At 34.9% G+C, this 19,783-nt stretch overlaps 1 protein-coding gene across 2 annotated transcripts in view; it reads right to left on the bottom strand.

Annotated features, from left to right (window-relative positions):
- CCDC141 (coiled-coil domain containing 141) overlaps positions 1 to 19,783 on the bottom strand; it is a 97,784-nt gene that overhangs the window by 12,973 nt on the left and 65,028 nt on the right. Inside the window, exons 17-24 of one of the 2 annotated variants that reach the window (XM_055812439.1) lie at positions 19,203 to 19,352; positions 12,739 to 12,879; positions 10,670 to 10,864; positions 8,915 to 9,098; positions 7,567 to 7,676; positions 5,289 to 5,382; positions 3,111 to 3,115; positions 216 to 1,102 (exon numbers count right to left, since the gene is read on the bottom strand). In XM_055812439.1, the coding sequence (XP_055668414.1) occupies positions 216 to 1,102; positions 3,111 to 3,115; positions 5,289 to 5,382; positions 7,567 to 7,676; positions 8,915 to 9,098; positions 10,670 to 10,864; positions 12,739 to 12,879; positions 19,203 to 19,352 (1,766 nt within the window). Of the gene's footprint in view, positions 1 to 215; positions 1,103 to 3,110; positions 3,116 to 4,773; positions 4,858 to 5,288; positions 5,383 to 7,566; positions 7,677 to 8,914; positions 9,099 to 10,669; positions 10,865 to 12,738; positions 12,880 to 19,202; positions 19,353 to 19,783 lie in introns of both variants that reach the window. The other variant, XM_027786239.2, reaches the window with a different exon arrangement.

Below are 19,783 nucleotides of genomic sequence, written 5' to 3'. Positions count from 1 at the left end.
GATGCTCTCATTATTTGTAAAATTAAGTACAGAGAGATTATTTCAAGTAGGTTAATTATCAAAAGCAATTTTGAAGGTGGGAATCATGCAGAAGTGTGGAGTGGAAAGAATACAAGACATTTATTCTAGTCTAGAGATTAATTAATTTGGTTATAAGTGGTTCAAGGTGTCCTGCTAATAGGTATATTTACTACTTCTCATTATAAGCTACCCACCATGTCAGTGTAGGCTCTGGGAATCCCATTACTTCTACTTCCAAAGTTACCGGAGAACCTTCCATGACGGTTTTGTTAGACAGAAACTGGGAGAAGTTAGGCGCCTGTCCAGTTAGGCTGGCCATGCTGTTCTTTTCTGATGAACTTTTAATCTCTTCTCGGGTGACCATCTGCTTCTGACAGCTTCTGGTGGCGTCTGATTGAAACACGAAACCTGAGAATGCATCAGGCAAAGCATGCAGCCTGTCCTGGGTTTTAGTACAGTTATTCAAGTCATGCAATTGTTCTTGTGTTTCTGCCATGCTTTTATGAAGTTCAAGGTGTTGCAAATGTGTTTTGCACACTTCACTCATCATGCTGTATACTGGTTTGGCATTTATAGTGCAGGAAGCGGTGCTAGTTTCAGATATTCCTTGTAAGCTACAAGCCAAAGAAGATACTGCTCTGACTTTTGGACCAGAATCCGTCGAAGAGATACAAAACTTCTCAGTGTGATCTGATGAGCTCTCCATTCTATTATTTGTAGCACCAGCACAAGTAGAATTTGTTAAGAGATCAGATACTTCCATCACTTTTTTAATACTAGTGGTTTTCTGCATTTGCAAGCTATAGGAACCAACATGCAGACTATGAGAACTGCAACAGCACTGCTCTTCTAGCTCTGTTTCAGAATGCATGAGGTTGGATTCTGGAGTCTCAGAAAGCGGTGGCAAAGAGATATCATCAGGTGATATACACTCATATTCATCTCCGGAGAGTATTTCTTCTGCCAGGAATTCAGTCTGTAAACTATCCTCTTTGGCTGAAGATGACAGATCTGTATCCTGTGAAACAAGATCCTCACCAGCTGGACAGATAATTGGAATATCAGCCAATTTATTCCTCTCCTTAAATTAGGAGGGGGAAGAAGAGAAGGGAAAGAAGAAGAAAAAAAAAAAAAAAAGAGAGAGAATGAGCCATGATTCTATGCATCTCCTTTTCATGCAAAAGCTAGCAACAATATTTGAAATACTTCTTCTCATTAAGCTTAATGTATTCTGAGAAGCAGGAGGAAATATGTGGAAAAGAATAATTCATGGAAAATTCTGCAGTAGCTAACTGGAATTTCAAACTGTTTGGATAGATTCTAGCAGGTATTATTATTATACATAAGCATTTATCGTAACAGTAACAATAAAAACTACTTTTTCTATAAACAACCTGTGGATTTCCTGTACGTGCTGTTTATAAAAGCATTTGCAAGGGGAAGGAGATGGCAGCCTAAGTACATCTAAATGTGAAACAGTTTTATAGCAATAAAAATATATTAACAGCCAGGTTACGGGACTTTGATTCTTTGAGAGTCACCAGTCACGTTCAAGAGTTACAGAATTAAAACAACATCTTTAAGATATTTTCCAAGCATTTTATATTTCCCTCATTTTTTGCCAGCTGTTTCAAGATCTTGTCAAAACATTAACAGAATACATTGTTAATTATTTTTTTTTTATATTATTTTGGATTCAGAGTAAAGAAAACATCTTCTCATCATGTATCAAAAAGAACTGGATGTGGCACGAGTGCATTAATTTTAATCAGAAAGCATCAAAGACCTCATCTGATTCAATCATTGCTTCTCTGCCTCTTGTTTTTTATACAAATGTGTAAAGACATATTCAAGCCTATTTAATTTTTGCCAGGTCTGTCAGCAAATGTTCAGGATGTTTTCTTATGCTTTCTCTCATTGTTGAGTTCTATACAAAAATATGTAATTACTAAGCAATCTTTCTATCACCTATAAACTGTTCACTCAAATCAACTGGGTGATACACTGGATGTCATTACTTTCCAAACCAGGTCTCTGTGGCAGTATACAGCACAGAAACACAGCAGCACATTCATTTTGGCTTTCTTTTTGCTTTATTGCTCTAAATATAACCTAATAATCAGTGCACAAAATTACCTAAAAAGTAAAAAGTAGTAATAGAACCTCACATGTGCTCTGTTCCTGTAGATATGGTAGTTTTAATATAGATGTTTTTCCAAGTTAATACATTTGTTATTTCAAAGCCATGTGATTCATGCCAGATCCATGAATGAATGGCTGGAAAAAACCTGGAACATTACTGTGTTTATTTTATTAATTCAATTCAATTGTAAGATGAGTTCAAGTTTGGGTATTAGATGTGTTTTCCACAGGCTTCCCCTGATAAACTCTGACCCCCAAAGTGTCTTTCAATATGAATATATCATGGATGTAAACATAATAAATTATAATTGACTTTCCAATTTGGTGAAGTGTTTGAATTTTCCCCCTTCCAATTACTCAGAAAACAATAAATTCTGAGTTACATCTTTCTTCACACATTCTAATTTTTTATTGGGGTTCTAACTAACTGTAAACTATTCCCCCAAAAAATGTTATTTTTTTGGGATTAATTCCAACACACTCATACAGCGTATTTTTTAGGGTTTGCTAATTTGACTGTCACCCGACTCTTTTAACCTTATCAGCCTGATTCTAAAGAACTCTCAGTTTTAAGCCTGATCAAATTTGCAAGTCTTTCTTAAATGGAGCTTTAACAGGCAGTTCAGCAGCAAATTCTGGCTGTTTTAGTCTGACATGCACTAACAAATTTAATAAACCAAATCAGATTAAGTATTATGAAATTGAAAATTTTTTTAAAATGTTAAATTCTGAGCAAGTATATTTAAAAAAGAGGTCAAAGTTTCTGAATATCCAGTCTCTACTGTCTGAATAAATGGTCCAGATTCATTCTGTCTGTTGAGTCTACGCACATGTACGCACAGTGGCATACATTTGGACAACTACAGGAAGGTCACATCAACGTATGAATTCTCCAGTGACTAATCTAGGATGTTAGCGCAGGGCTGAGCTGTCAGTGTAGCAGTCACTTCATCTGGAGATCACAGAATTGAACAGACATATTTCAAATATTGCTGGAAAATGATCTTGAGGAAAATACTGGACAAAAGAATGACAAGTGGGCAGTGAATGAGCAAGCTGTCAGACAGGCTTTGGGCAGCACGAGGACTTTCAGCCCTGGTGTGCCACCTGGGATCAAAGCAGCATGAGGATGAATGGGCTATGAGGTTGTCTAGACCACTTTTAGAGGGTATTTATTACTGAAGCAAATTAATACTGCAAAAGTAGCTTGTACTAGCAGTACAGTCAAAATTAAAGAGACTGCTGGCCCACTAGACAAGGAGCTGGGGATGGTCCAGTTCTTTCCTTGGAAAGGGAAGAAATGGAAGACAGAAAAACTCTAGTGAGAAGAATCTGCTACTTCTGTAAGTGAAGTATGGAGTGATGAAAAGGGTGGAGGCATCATAGTTGCCATACTTCACATCTGATATTTGCTGTTTCGCATACCCTTGACTTCTCCACTTGGCAGCTGAGGCACAGTCTGATGAGGACTGACAAAGCTGCAGTCTAGCAAAACAGAAAATAGGGCTATGGACATCTGCTGGGTGAGGTGATACTCCTGAGAGTGCCTCTTTAGAACTGTCACAAAATTTTGAGTGAAATCTGGGCTTCTAGTCAATGGTGAAGTTCCCATTAACTTGGAATGGAGGTGACAGTATTAATTCAGCTCAATTTTGGCTCATCAGCAGATTACAGGACATTCTGTATTGAACTGAAGGGAATGTTACTATTAGTTTAATTTCTGCAAAACATCAGAATTTAATGTCTTGTAGTATTGGTCTATGTTACCAGCTTGCAAAACAGAAATTTTAGAACTCTAAATCAATTACCAATGTATGCTACCTTTCTAAAGACCGAAATATATTAACACCCACTCCAACTTACCAGAATATTTCACATAGTAAATTATTTAAATTCACATCGAGGATCCCAAGACTTCAAAATGTTCTTAAGCTAAAGGAATTAATCTCATAAAACATAGGTCTGGTTTTGTATTGCCTGTATTTCTAGGACTACATTTATTCATTGACGGTTTGGAACATTTCATATTCATTTACTATATATCCATGAGTAAAACATGTTTGTCTGCTATGATTTTATCTTTCTAAATGCATACCCAGTCTTTCATGATCTAATTTCCTTTTGTGCATTGTCCTCAACATGCAATCCATACTTTGGAACTTATTTATGATCTCTGATGCATGAAATTTTGGAAACTAAAATGTAACTTCAGTGTTCTGAGGTTAGGGTGAAGACTGCTATTTGATGCTGAGTTCTGTTATTTGTTCGATGTATAGTGTCATGACATGATGTCATATTAAACTGATGACAGCTGTATTTGTGTTTCATCATGTTTTTGCCATGACTGCTTTCGACTGCTTTCCTGTCATTCACACTGCTGCAAAACTGAAGCAATTCTGTGCTTGTTTTGCATTGGATTTTTGCAATACTGTAAATGAGAAGACAGTCAAAGTCCACCAATCTGTAACAATATCCATTGCTTTTGAGAACCAACAAATTAAGGAGTAAAATTCTTTTGAGAGTATGCAACAATGTCTATCAATTTGATTTAAAAAAAAAAAAAAAAGAAAAAGAAAAATCAACATAAAAATCAACACGAACGGCAGATACCTGTTTAGTGCTGGCAGGAGACAGAGTATTGTTTATCTTCTCAGTAATGCCTCCTGAATTTGTAAGCAATTTAGCTGATGCCACCTGAAAAAAAAACGTTTAGAACAATGAAGACCTTAATGATTCAACAAAGAAACACAATTTCTACCATTACTTATTCAAATTCTGAGATATGAGGCTTCTCTAATAGTTTATTACTTAAAAATCAAATACATTCATAGCTTGTCTCTAGGGGTTATATAGGAATATTAGGCCTCTGGCAAATACTAACAGCAGTCTCCTCTGTTACTTCCTATAACTTCCTATATTCCCTTATGTCTTATTATACAGGAGAGAACAGGAGGTGTTCTCCCTTGAGGAAGGAGGAATGCTCACAAAGATGACATCCGCATTAAGAATACTGTAGCAACAAGACCAAAGGAAAGTATGTAAAAGATTATGAAAATAATATTATTTTAGAAAATAATAGGCAAGTAAACAGAAGAAACAGAGTTCTAGTTTTAAAAAACCCCAACAACTAACCTGCTGCTTTTCTTCCTCTGCTTTGTCTTTTTGACCATTTCCTTCTTCTTTTTGAACAGTAACCAACTCTTCAGAAAACTCATCTTTCTGCTGTGTGAAAAGAAAATGAAGTAAGCTTATACACAAAATATGGTAGCAATTGTTACCTACACACTGACTTATGTTCTGTACAACACAGCAGGAAAAAAAGAAGTGAAATCTTATTTAAAACCTATCATCAACACATCAGGCAAAATTTGCATTTGTTCTGGCTTTCCTACCATCTGGACAGTCCATAACCACTCTGAATATAGTTAACTGTATTTTAGTTTAGCTATTTTACCATTCAATTTGGCTAATACTTATTTCTAGCTTTAGACTCAAAGACTGTCCAACTGGTTACAAAGTACTTTCACAACAGAAACCTGGACAACCATACTGTATTTTATGAAGACCTCATGAATTCTTTAAAATTGCATGGAAGAAATCCACAGATTTCAAGGAACATCACAGTGGCACAATACAAAGAAAGCCAAAAGTTCTATAGTTACAGTTTTGCGTATTTCACATCTTTAGCTGTCCAGCTGAAAGTTACAGCCCTAAATAAGTACTTATAAGGGAGTGTTGCATTACTGAAATTCCATTCTAGCATTAAACAAGTGAAAAATTCTGTGTGATCTGTTCAATTATTTTTTCTGAAGAAGTAGCAGCCTCTAATTTTGCATTTTAAAAATCCAAGAATTTTCTTCTCATATTCAACAGCCCTGTAAAATCAGGAAAGATAGCACAATACAACAATTCCTCTTAATTTGTTATGCTTTAAAAATGACAGAAAGTGAAACTGAATTCATAATCATGGCATTCCATACTCATGGCACCTATTTCTGTAGATAATTTGCTGAATTTTTTATTCTTCATAAGATACAGATAACAACCATTGAGATATTCTAGAAATGTTCAATATGTATATTAGTTTTAAAATCTCAGAACACTACATATTATAAAAAAAATACTTTCATTTGATAAAAGTTGCAGAAATACCCTCTATTGCAGAAAATTATTTTTTATATTCATTTTGACTTCATTTAAAGATTTATCTAAATTAAAGGTTAAAATACTCAATAAATAGTTTAAGCATGGTTCTGTATGAAAAATGCATTCTCAAAAAAACTCTGTTAAAGAAAGATAACTTTACAATTAGCAAAATTAGTCAAAGTGAAATATTACAATTACTTTGAAATTCCAGTTCTCTTGAAAAGATCCATACTATGTTGAACTACAAAAAAGATCAAAGGATCTAAGTTGTCTTCTCACAGAACCTGGGGTTACTGCCCTGCACAAAACAGCATTTATATAACACATGGATTGGGAGGAGAAATTTGAAAAATCAATTGGCATTTTTATTGAAGTTTCTTTATGGTCACAGTTCAAGGCAAAGCCTTCTTGTCAGTCACCTAATGACTTTTGCAATGAATTCATATTTTTGGCATCTCTTACTGCTTTTAAGTGTATCCATGGACACTTCTGAGTATTCATTAGTTTTTATAGCATAACCCCATCCAAAAAAAGTGAAACAATACTCAACATCAAAAAGAGCAGGATATTTAAGCATCTTAACTCTTCCAGCTTCCCAGAAGAATCACCCATCAGCTACTGCTGCATGTGGGAGATTTATCATGTATTACTTTGAGAGTGGGAGGATGGAATAGAACAAAAAAAAATCTAGCTCCCTCAGCTGTCTTCCATAATTCCTCCTCAGTTGATATGTTATACTTTATTCCACATAAACAAGCTTATCAGAATATGAAACTAAAAATGCTGCTGTTCTCTTAATCATCAATGTTATAAGACATGCTTTTCTAATTTAAATTACTTTGGTTTTAACACAAATTAGTTTGGAGGATGATTTTTCTAGTAGGGGGCCCTGACATGTTATTTTGCAATTCACAGATCTAGCAGTTACCTATATTGCAGCACCAAGGGAAGAAGAAAAGAATGAAAAAAAGTATTTGTCTAGATACTCAAATAAATTGTGACATTCTTCCCTAAAGGTTACCTGAAAGCAGTAACAGTTCTAAAAGTTGAGGAAAAGAAACCTAGAGGAAACATTTAGTGGACAAACAGGCAGCATTTCAATTATTACAATCATTACCTAAGGTAATGGAAAAGCAAACAATGCAGAAATGCTTCATACTACTTCAGGTGATCCTCAGTTAAAAGTTCTGATTCAGACACTAAGCCTGGTAAATTGATACAAATGCAATACATTTTCCAGATTAAAAAAAAACATACCTTAATTTCCTTAAATTCTCTCAGAGATCTACATAACCGATCAATAGAACTAATGATCTCTTTGTACTTTAATACAGCTTTTTCAACATACTTCTTTCCTTCTTCAATTCCTACAAAGTTAGAACAACATAAAAGTAGAACAGAATGCTTCAAACAGATGCACACCAATGTACTTTGTAATCCCAACATACTACAATATGTTTTTCTGTGTTTTGTTTTGTTGAAGTAGTTCTGTGATTCACAGCAATATGTTTTCCTACCTCTTACTAGCTTACTTGAGATGAGCCCTCATAGTTGCTGCAGGTCTTTTGCTTAGATTCTCTTTGAACAAAATTATCTTTTCAAGCAGTATCACTAACCAGAAATGACGACCTCATAAAATGTCTCCTAAACCAGTTGCTGTATTACACAGCTATGAGGCACTTCGATACCTCCTACAAAACAGTCAGGATGAGAAGCTTTTTTCCCCATGTAGTGACATAAAAAACACAAAGCAGCTTCTTTCTCCCAGTGTTCGTGATCAGCTGGCATCAAGAATCCATTCTGTCAGCCAATTTCCTACAGATAGGAATGTTTATATCAAGAAGGTTACAAAAAAAAAGGGGGGGGGGGGGGAACCCCAATCTGTGCCCTCTAGTCTTTTCAACACTAAATTAAAGGATTGTCAAAGCACAGTTTGACTCTGTTGAAATTTTTTCAGATTTAATACTTGAATTGATAGGCTACACACTATACTTGCACGTTTGTCTGGTTACCATATCTTTGGATAAAATAACTTCAACAAGTATATAAAAATTACCAGTTGAAGAAAAAAAGCAAAACCTGAAGTCTGTTGACCTTCATTCTTATTGGTCAACAATGTTCCAAATCAATACAATGTTAAATGCAGTATTTACATAATAATCTACTTTTTTGGCTAATAAAATGCTTAAGAAAGTTGGTAAATATCACTAGTTATTAACAGTGTTACTGAAAAAAAAAAAATCACTCAGGAGGTATATCACTGTAATATACTTTGACTTCAAAGGCTTGCTTGTTACGAGATAGCATAAGCCATGAAGTCTTAATTCCAAGCTAATAAATATTACAATGACATTCATACTTTTATTCCAAGGTGAACTCAAGCTGTATACAGAAAACCAAGTACGAGAGCGTTGAGTACTTTTGTATTTATTTTTTTTTAATATTGGTTCTGAAATCCTTCATTTCTTCCAGTCAATACTTTGAAACATTAGTTTTTTAAACTTCATGGGATTTTCTTCTTAAATAAGCGTATCTAGGAATCTGCTTCCTCCTGTCCTAAACTATTGGGGTTTTCCCCACAGCACATTACCAGACAGCTCCTCACCATATAACTGTTTAGCGAGGTCTATAATCTGCTGAATTTTTTCTTCTTGTTGAGGCACTGTAGGCTCAATAAACTTTTTGAATTGCTTGTAGAGAGAGTCTATTGCTTCTCTTGTTCTGCATTCTGCAGAATACTTGTCAACTCTAATGACTGTTGCACTCACATCTTCAAACCAAAATTGACACTGAGGAATAAAAACACTGCATTATAATGTATTATCATCAGCAGCTCAAGCTTTTGTAGAATATTCTTAAGACTTTCCATAATCAGTGGCATACACCATTTTAAGTATCTTACGTTTTCTGATTTTAATTTAACCTGAAAAACATCCATTCATTACCAATGCTGCTTCAAATATTAACAGCTGTTAAATTTTCTTTAAACACTAGATCCATACTTATACTACAAGCACAGTGAGGTTATTAGTTAGTGGTTCTGCAAATACAAGTTTTATTTCCGAGTTCTTTTCACCTTAAATATCATCTGATTCATTTTGTAAACTTCATAACATGGCCACAGTTATACTTCCACAAGGGCAGTAAGGTTGCTTAGATTTAGTCTACTAGCGAACATGGGGTTTGGTCTCAGTAACCACTAAAGCTGCCAGGAATCTTTCTACTGACAAAAGTAGGTTTTAGAACTACCCTTAATAAACATTTTTGGTTAACAATACTCAAATTGGAGAATAGAATCTGGTGTTCACTCATTATCATCCACATTGTATCAATACAGCAAGCAACTAATAACCGCCATTTTTAACTGCCATTAAAATCAGTATTTAAGACTGTGCCTATCTGATGAAAGAAAGTTTTTCAGTTAAAGGTGATATTTCACACTGAGTAAAAAAATTAAGCAATCAGATTTTATCTCTAGGAAATAATCTATTTCCCTCAAAATAAAGGAAGGTGGTTAAAAATGTAAATGCACAGCAAATGGTAACAAATTGCCTTGCTAACAATATAGGAAATGACATTGATCAGATCACTGGATACTGAAAACATCTTTTAAACTAAACTTTTGTATTCTGATGCATCATTAAGGGAGTTTATTTTTCATGCCTTTAGATCACTTTGGAGATATGATCAGTGTTATTTCTAAAAATAAACAATGATGACAGGAATGTGCTTGCTTCACAGCAGATGCACCAACATAACGTGGCAAAAGGGAAAAGACTGTTCTAAACTTCTTTTTCTTTTACAAGACGACAATGTGTGAAGCATTCCTCAAACACATTAAAATAAAGTTACAAAAGCCTCCAAAAATAATTAGACTGCAGTTCAGAAAAAAACCCTAAATCATCATCTACTTAAATATATAAAAAATATATACATTTCACTTTCAGAATTACATACCACACAGACAGCTCTTTCTGACAACGAACAAACTGAGTTTTGTGATAACCTGGCTCTTGTGGTTTGACAGCTACCAAAGAGGGTCTTGGGGCACTTTCTCCATTGCCTCAGATATACTTAGAGAAAATGAGCTCATAAGTAGAAATCATAGATAAGCTGAATCACCGTAAAAGTCATACGGAGGTGGAGACCTCTGTTGTATGCATAGCAGTGCAAGAATATGGTAACATCACATGGGTTTTTCCCCCCAAAGTTGCAAAGAAAAAAATAGAAGAAAATACAGGGGTTTACCCATCTACTACTTTTGGAGGTGTCAGATTTTGCCTGAAGCAGTTATAAGCACTTTTATCTATCCCAGTTGTTGATCATTATTACAGCAACAGGATCTCAGATTTACTAGTACCTCTTCCATCATCTGTTGCAGATGCTCCATGAGATCCAGATTTTGCTTATAATCCTCCACAACTCTGCTAAAGTCATTCAGCTGTTTCTGTAAGTCACTGATTGACCCCAAGAGGACTTCAACTTTAGCATTAGGTTCATTTCCTTCAGAGCAAATTACTTTCTTCTCCAAATTATCCAACTTCTTTTTAAGAACCTGTTTAATAGATATAGCAATGTTAAATACCGCAACAAAAATATTTATATTTTTAGATATAGAAAGTAAAAAATATGGGAAAAACCACACAAACTTATTTCTTGGTCATATATTTTAAAATTACAAGTTACTTTTTCAAAAATCAAAGGGCCTCTACAATGCTGATTAAAATCAATGTAAATTATATTTATTAAAGGTGGAATTCAGTTACATTTTTTGTCTTAAGAATCTGATGTAAGCAACATCAATGACAATCTAGCATAACCCCAAAGACCAAGGGGAACAGGTATTAATAGTGGTACTTTATGATATCTGATATAAACATGACCTGTAAGTTTTAGGATAAGATGGTATACTACATATGTGTATATATTTTATATCCTGGGAACACTGGTCTTGACAATTGATCAGACTTCATTGTGCTAGCTGTTTTACAAGTGATGCAAAAATACAGCTCCTTATTTTTCATTTGGAAACGAAGAGATTGTTTGAAACAGGAAAGTATTTCATGAACTGTCCACATATATGCTTGTAAGAATATACACTGGTAGGAAAAGCGTTGCCAGCAGGTCAAAGAAGGTGATTTTTCCCTTCTACATAGCACTAGTGAAGGCTACATCTGGAGTCCTGTGTCCACTTCTGGCTCTTTAGTACAAGAAATACATGGAAATACAACAGCTAATCTGGCAAGGGACCATAAAGATGACTGAGTAACTGAGCCTGTGTTATATAAGACAGAAAGCACTGAAGAAGAGAAGGCTCAAGGTGGTTCTTATCAATGTGTACAAAAACATGATGAGAGGGAGTAAAGAAAGAGCCAGTCTGATCTCAGCAGTGTGTGGTGAAAAGACAGGAGGCAATGGACCCAAACTGAAATACAGGAAATTGTGTTCAAGAAAACCAAAAAAACCCCAAAAAACCCCAAATAATAAAAAAAACCCAACAACAACCCACTTTTACTGAGGATGGAACAGCTTATCCACAGACGTTGTGGAGTCTCCATCCCTGGAGCTATACAAAAAACAACTGGACATGATGCAGAGCAATCTTTTGTAGTTGACCCTGCTCTAAGGAAGGAATTTCAACTAGATGATCTCCAGATGTTCCTTCCAACCTCAATGATTCTGTGATCTGAAAATGCATTTGTGGATGAAATTGCCAGGAAAAGGGAGGAAAAAAGGTTGTAAAAGGAACAGTCAATGACAACAAAAGAAACAGCAAAAATAGAATCATAGAAGCTACTGAAAATTTCAAGTAAAAAAGTTATGAAGGCAGAGACTGGCAGGGCAAGCAAAACAAAATGTGCGAGTTTTGATTGACAACTAAAAAGGTCATTTCAGGACTTGGCAGAAAAGTTTCTGATGAATGCAAAGAATGGGGGAGGCTAGCAAGGTTCTAAGGTGCAAATGAGCACGGTCAACTCCAGGCAATAGCTACAGAAAAAGGTTTTGAAGATCACATGATAAAATGAGAAAGACAAGAAAGTAGCTGGATGCAAGAGGGAATATGTGCACATTTATTGATGGTTTTGACAGGGTGTTTGTTTTGTTTTTTTAAGAAGAGGGAACAAACTGTGAAGGAACAGAGACAAGAAAAATAAAAGATTAAATAGAAAAATAATGTAAGATAAAAGGAGTGAACACAGAAAAGTCAGGAATTGAGGTAAGATCATTTCACTGAAGGAACTGGAAAAATAAAAGCAATAGAACAAAGAAAAATGTCTCAGTCAGTGACTGAGACAGGGGAAGGATATAAAGCTGTGTAACAAAAATGGAAGCTCACAATACACTTTGCATCTCCTCGGATCTGCTTGGTACAGGCCACAGCAATTCAGCCAGTGAAGCCTTCACTAAGATTAAAATTTCTAGTATTACCTGTATTTTCTCTGCATATGTATCAACTTGCTGAATCTGTATTTTAAGTACTTTTAAATTTCGAGTTTTTTCAGTTTTCTTCATATAGTTGAACTTCAAATTGTTGAATTTCTTTTTGAGATCCTTAAATGATTCTCTGAGCTGAAACAAAGAATACTTGTTACTAAAAAAGAAACCAGCACACTTCAGTTTAGGTTTTTTGAAGAGCTGATTAACAGACCGCAATCTGAACACTGAAAATTTAATACAGGAATTAATACTACTATTCCACCTCATAAAGTATCCTTATTTCCTCAAAATTTTGTTCCAGTAATGGAAACTCATAATCTTGCTAAAACAACACTTTTGCTTCCTGAATGCTGAGTATTGTCTCCAGAATGGCTGGGGCAAAAAAAAACGGATTGGGGCAAAGGATGAGATCCCTGCTTACACAACATTATGAAAAAAATCCTGTCCAATAGCTTTCACTGATTTTAAGTAGCGGCAGATGTCCTTCATGTATGCTAGCCTATTCAGTGGAAACAGTAGCCACGTTAAATGTATACCCATGCTTAGTTTCCAGAAAAAAATACTTCTATGGTCTTGGGCAAGCAGATTTGTATTTATTCATAGTACCTTCCCCCTACAATACAACATTTCATTTATGTCAGGTTGTTGGGTTTTTTATTGGGGCTTCCTCCCCTCCTTTTTCAGAAACCCTGCTTCTGAAAGAAAGTTACACAGGGATTTAACGTTATACCCTGTGCTCGTCCAAACATCTTAGTACAATGATTCACAGCATACAAAGATGAATCTAGCTCTTTGCAGGATCAAGATGCAGACTAAATCAGGACCTGCCTTTCAAATAGCCATTCTATGAGTATGGTAGCAGAGAGATTCTGCCTAAGAGATACCCAAAGAAGCCTCACCTAACTACAGCTACATATATTTGATACCATGGGAGATTATTATTATCAGTTAACACTGACTTGGTGCAGCAACCTCAACATTAGGGAAAACTATTCTTATAATAATATAAACTCAGATGAACTAGTAGCTCTGATTATGAGGCGTCTGTGTCTTCAAGACTTTTCAGATAGGTTTCTAACATCTGAAATAAGAACTATTAAATTAAAATATATTACAAATACTGTAAAACTCTTTTTACTTAGATGGGAGGTAGCTACATGTTTAATCTACAAAATATTTTAAAAATCTAGAGAATGATAGGAATGACACTGAAGAAGCTTTAGGAAGCTACATTTTCATTTACACACATATGTATTACATGCATTGCCAATTTATCAGATTGAGTTTAATACACATCTAAAAGAAGAGTCATATATGATCAACATAATTTAAAGAACAGTGTTTATTTACCATGGGAACTAGTTATAATACAGGGTTGTTATATTATTTTCCCCAATGCCAATTACCTGTTTGACCTTAACAAACTACATGTCATTCTTTGCATTAGCAATGTTATGTGAATAAGTATATCAAACATACTCAGTTAAATTATCTTTAAAGGACTAAGAAATAAAGTATAATATTTTTTTCAGTATTTTTTCTCTGTATGTAATTTTCAATTTTATTTACAACTGCAGAAAATCCTTTTAGATATTACAGTTACTTTGGAATGCCTTCAAGCAACAGATATGAGAACCAGATAAGTAAAAACACCTGCTTAAAATATGGTTTTGGTAACTTATAAAAGGTACTGTTTCAATTACATTGCAATTACATGATCAAGTTTTCAAATTATTTATAATTAATTCATAATATTTGAAATAGAAGAATATTAAAATGACTGAATTTTTTGTAGGGTTTTTTTGAGAATTTCACATCCTTTGGGTTGACAATCTTTTGCATTTAGGGTAATGTAAAATAAATAATGTAAAATGATATTTATCTAAAGGAACCGATATAAAAGAAATGCACCAGTCCTAATGCTTCAGGGTCTGTTCTTCCAGACACACAACTGAAAAAACCTTAACTAACTTGAATAATGTTAACAAGTTCAGGTCACATCTACAATTTGATATTTAGTTAACCTATTTGAGGCTTTTTTTATATTAAAAAAATCCTACAGACTTCCATCTGCCCCCCCTCCTCCTCCCCTACCAAAGACTTCAGGAAGTAATGAATGCTCATTTTGCAGCCACTGTTACTCGAACAGTTAGCAATCAATCATCATCATTATTATTATTACTACATACTAATGTTAATCCATCAAGGGATATATTTTTCATTTTCATTTCATCTAGTGGGGTGTTGCCACATTATTTCAGCAGTGAATAGACAGATGGTGTTCACTCAGTCTAATGGAAAGGAAGGGAATTCTATCACCGGCACTGTGATCTCCAATTAGTTTAAGCTCTTTATCCAACCTAAGTACACAGAATAATAAAACCTATCTAAAGGCCCTCTGTTAATAAAACCACATCAGCAGAACAGTATTGTGTATTCAGAACACAACAGCCTTATTTGCTCATTTAATCTTGTGGAAAAGAAGAGATGAACAGGAGTTTATTTTAGTTTATTTCACTGGCTTATGTACATACATAGGTTAGTGATCATTTATAAGGCCAGAGACTCTTCTCATAGCAGCATGTGAAATCAGATCACCTTGTTTCAGATATGATGGCTCATGTGTCAAAGGTCTGCAGCTGCTGTCACTCTTCTCTTTTAGCCTCAGTGGAAAGACCAGATTCAGCTCAGACTTACGCATCACCCCCTCAGAGTGCACGTACACAACTCCTGTTATCATCAGCAATTGTACCAAGGACAATATATAGCTGCCAGTTTTTAGAAATCTAAATGTATCTCAGTTTTCCACTGTTCATTGCAAAAGTAAATGAGAGAGACTAAAGCAAAAGTACACCCTAATACGCTTCAGCCCACAAGTTTAATGGAACTTTGTAACTTGTCTATTGTGTCATAGTCATTAATCAGGCAGCTGTTCCTAACTATAGTTGGCCTGTCATGGGTGGAGAATGATAGTGGCACAGAGATGTTTAGGTGTCAATTGCTCCGATTTATCAAGTAACTAGAGAATAAATAGGAAAAGCAAGTCATAAAGCTGCTTTTTGTTAACAGTGGAGTTCCAGCAAAATGCTTTCATTCCTGCGTAAACCACTCTAGGCGGCACTTCAGTGTTGTGAACCACAACTTTCCCTTTTTATTCATACAAAAAAATTTAAGGTTTTTAGTTTCAGTTTCATGGATTGAAAACAGATTTTCAAAAGGACAAAGATTACAAAACAGCCAGCCAGAAAGTAGGAAGAGCAAAAGGTGCTCTTCAAGTCATTATGATTACTTTAATTCTGGGACCACAATCAAAATAAATTACAAGGTGAGAAATGTGCTAAGTATCCATCCTACTGACTTGTGAACAGAGACAGATTATTACCCTCTATGGTTAAAATTCACATTTTCAGTCATATCTTTCCATAAGTGTATAAATGATGAAGAGGAAAGAAGTGAGATGACTGGGGAGAGCTGAGAACATACTTCAGGATCTGTTACTCTTCTGCTGAAAGTTTTGTGCAGACATGCACAAATGTTATTTTTAAAGGGATCACCTAAAAAAATTTTTTTTCCATTGCAAAAGTTATCTTACGTAAATAACTCATCACTTATAATCCCACTGATTATAATAACTCCTTTAGCTACAGTTACCTGAGGTTTGACTTAGTTCTATCACAAATGATTGCAGCACAATGCAGTGGAGTTATGGCTCTTTGGAGGCTGCTACCCAAGCTAGTCAGTGAAGCAGGAAGCCCAAACTGGCAAAAACAGATCTCAGTCCTATGAGTTTTCCTTTATAACTTTCAGAGATGTAGAGGGCATAAATCCTCTTTGTGGCCTTTGCAAATTCACTTTAAATTAGGGATGGCACACAAAAGGCATCCATTTTACTTTTCTGTCCTCCAAGACTCTTTCAAAATTCATGCTATGTATCCTTGGCTATAAATGTGTTTCCTTGCTTCCTAAAGAAGCAGTATGTTACAAACACAGGGAGCTAGCCGAGTCCTCGAAGTACGATATTTTCAAACACCCACGAGTCTTAATCACCAAAACACTCACTCACATGCTTTATTCACACACTGAAATCGACCACATTAAATTTAAGTTAATTTAAGTATTTACAGCAGAATTTCAAATATTTTCAATTGAGTTTAAAGATTGCTCTGTACACTGGTACATCACAACTGAATTATCTGGTTGGCTGCTTACTTTGTGACAACTATGAACAGCTGCTTTTTGCTGCTGGCACATGAAGTATTTGTTTGCTTATACATAGTAGATGGTAAATAAATTTTATTTCAGACAGGTCTGCTAGACACTAGCAATACTCAGCCTGATTTCTGATGGTAAAATTAACAGAATTTAAAATACCAAAGTGGAGGATACTCGTAATTAAAAATAAAAAATAAAATACTTCAGTGTTTGGTTTCTTGATCCCTAAACAGAATTAGTTATATATACTTAATGAGAAAAAATAAGAAAAAAGGCACTGGATTTATGCATATACAGGTACAGTAGAAAAGTATATGTTTAGGAAATATTTTCTATGCTAACCGCTAATAGAAAAGGAATCTAAAGAAAACGGTATCCACACACACCAAATTAGTATATTTCAGTTAGTTTACATTCAAAATTCAATTAGGTTTGGTGATGACAGGTATTAACTTAACCAGCCAACATGGCTATCCCAACTTAAAATGGAAAAAAAAATAATCACTAATTAACACTGTAATAGAAAATATACAATGCAATTGTTTTGCAGAGGGTGTCCAATAACTATGAGAAACTAAAACAGTAAATTTTGCAATACAGGGCTTATGGTGAGTAACACGTCACTGACACACTTTTCATTTAAACTTGAGAGACACAGAAGATTATTTTTTCCCCTCTACTTCCTGCTCTCACTAGAAGTCTAGTAAGTAATAAAAACAGAAAAATAATTCTTAGAAAGGAGTCATTCTCCTGCTTTCATTATATAATCCCTATATCAAAGGATGGAAACCAGAGCCTCATTTCATATAACGGTGTATCTTTAAATATGGTCAGCCTTACATACAGGTCGCTCAGTGAACATTTCCTTTTCTTCAGCAAATTTGAGGGGTTTTCAGGAAAAACCTAGAATACTGTAGTTCAAACATCAAATATTCTGATTCTGCCATGCCACTGCAAAGCATTATGGGACTTCTTGTTTAGGTACTTCATGCTTTCATTCTCTTCTACAGCATGATTTCCTCTGCCAGAGGGTTTCTCCTATACCACCTTATGTTCCTACCATCAGCCAAGAAGTTACATCACAGGAGTCCGACGCACAGAAGAGCAGAGCGTGAAACACACTCATAACTGACAAGGGACTAGAAATGTAAGGAAGACTGAAAAAAAAATAATTTGATTCGTGTTCTTTCAATTTCAAAATACCTTTTTGTGAAAATGGATACTTTCAACAAACACACAAAAGTATTTTGTAAAAGAAAAGAAAATCCAAGCAATAATTTTCTCATTAAAAATAGTTGGAACAGAAATCTCAGTAACCTCTTCTTTGGTGATTTTGAAAAAATACAGTCTTTCCTTATACAGGTGTGGATTTATTTAGCAAAAGATAAGAAAAAATAACTTCCAGTGACCTGTGTTTCCACTATCTATGTTTCACATTATGGGGAACATAAGTGTGAAATCCTTCCAGATAAGAATCCAGTTTCTGTATTTCATGGACACACAGAAAGGCAACCTACAGAACACCAAGTGTAGAGGCCATCAGCCTCTTACTTTAATGGATCACTGAGAAAATTAATTCTATGGAATGTTTTTCCAAAACTACTTTATGCTGAGACATCTATCCAGTCTAACATGCTAAGTTGTGAGTGGATTTATATTTGGCCTACTAAGATGCTAAATTAATAATCATATTAACTAAGTAATTTTTCCTAACCTAAGTTCCATAATACTAAATTCTAATATCTTGTGCCAAAGAACATTTCCTTTTCTTCTCGCAGTTTTTTTTAAGTTTCATATCTTGGGTTTCCAAAAAAATATGAAGTACTAAATTGTTCTAAAGTTTTCATTAAGACTGAAAGTTTTTCTAATAGCCTTACAACTGCAATATATGTAAATTCTACTTTTGCTCGAATCTTCAGTTTCATAAGAAAGAAATCTGAAGACTCATGCATTTCAGATGAAGCTGACAGGGCTGAAAACCAATGAAAATATAGCTGCTCTATTTCCAGTCCTCCTGGTACATTGAAAGCACTTAACTGCCAGCCAAACAACTTGATATAATCCTGAACTGCAGAGTTATGGACCATAGTTTATCATTGCCGCTGCATTGATCCAAGGTTGCTGGTAAAGATGAAAATCAACTTTTCTGTACACATATGAAGTATCTAGGGGAGTGGTAAACAGTAACATATATTGCAAACACAACAGCTCTTTTAACAGTCATTTAATGTGTTGGGATTTACCTCATTTACTTCTTCTTGAGTGGTGCAGTGTTGGAAATGCTGCAGCAGTTCTTCCTCATACTTAGCAGCTTTGGAGCTCCAGTTAATGCTTTCACATTCAAACCTAGCAAGTTGTTGCTTCAGATTCTTTACAGAAACATTCACGCAATTCTAAACAGGGAATAGACAAAGAAACATATGACATTCAGGAAATGTATTGATTTAACCAATCTAAAATTAAAATCATTTTGAGGCAGAACATGCATAGTCAATCACAACGGGCTAGAGTAAACTATTAAACCTCTGCTGTAATGAGAGCAAGTACAGAGCAGTCTCAATCACGAGTAGTCTGAGGAGCAGTTTTGAGTCAAAGTCACAACTTGCACCTGGTGTCTTCTCTGAGCAAAAAGGAAGTGGCCTGCTCTAGTCCATTACCACCTGACAATTAGGTCCTTTCTGCTGTCAATCAGTTTATGGAGTCTGAAGAGCAGACTGGCAATGTGAATAAATCTAGGCAGGTAATAAGGGAATGTCTTGCTTTCTCCCCAGTAAATGAATACAAGCCAATAAGAATCCTGCCCTGAATAAATAATTCCTTTCTA

This window comes from Falco peregrinus, chromosome 8, assembly GCF_023634155.1.
Source record: "Falco peregrinus isolate bFalPer1 chromosome 8, bFalPer1.pri, whole genome shotgun sequence".
NCBI lineage: Eukaryota > Metazoa > Chordata > Aves > Falconiformes > Falconidae > Falco > Falco peregrinus.
Note: the sequence above shows the minus strand (reverse complement) of the source record. Positions and strands in the feature narration are given on the sequence as shown.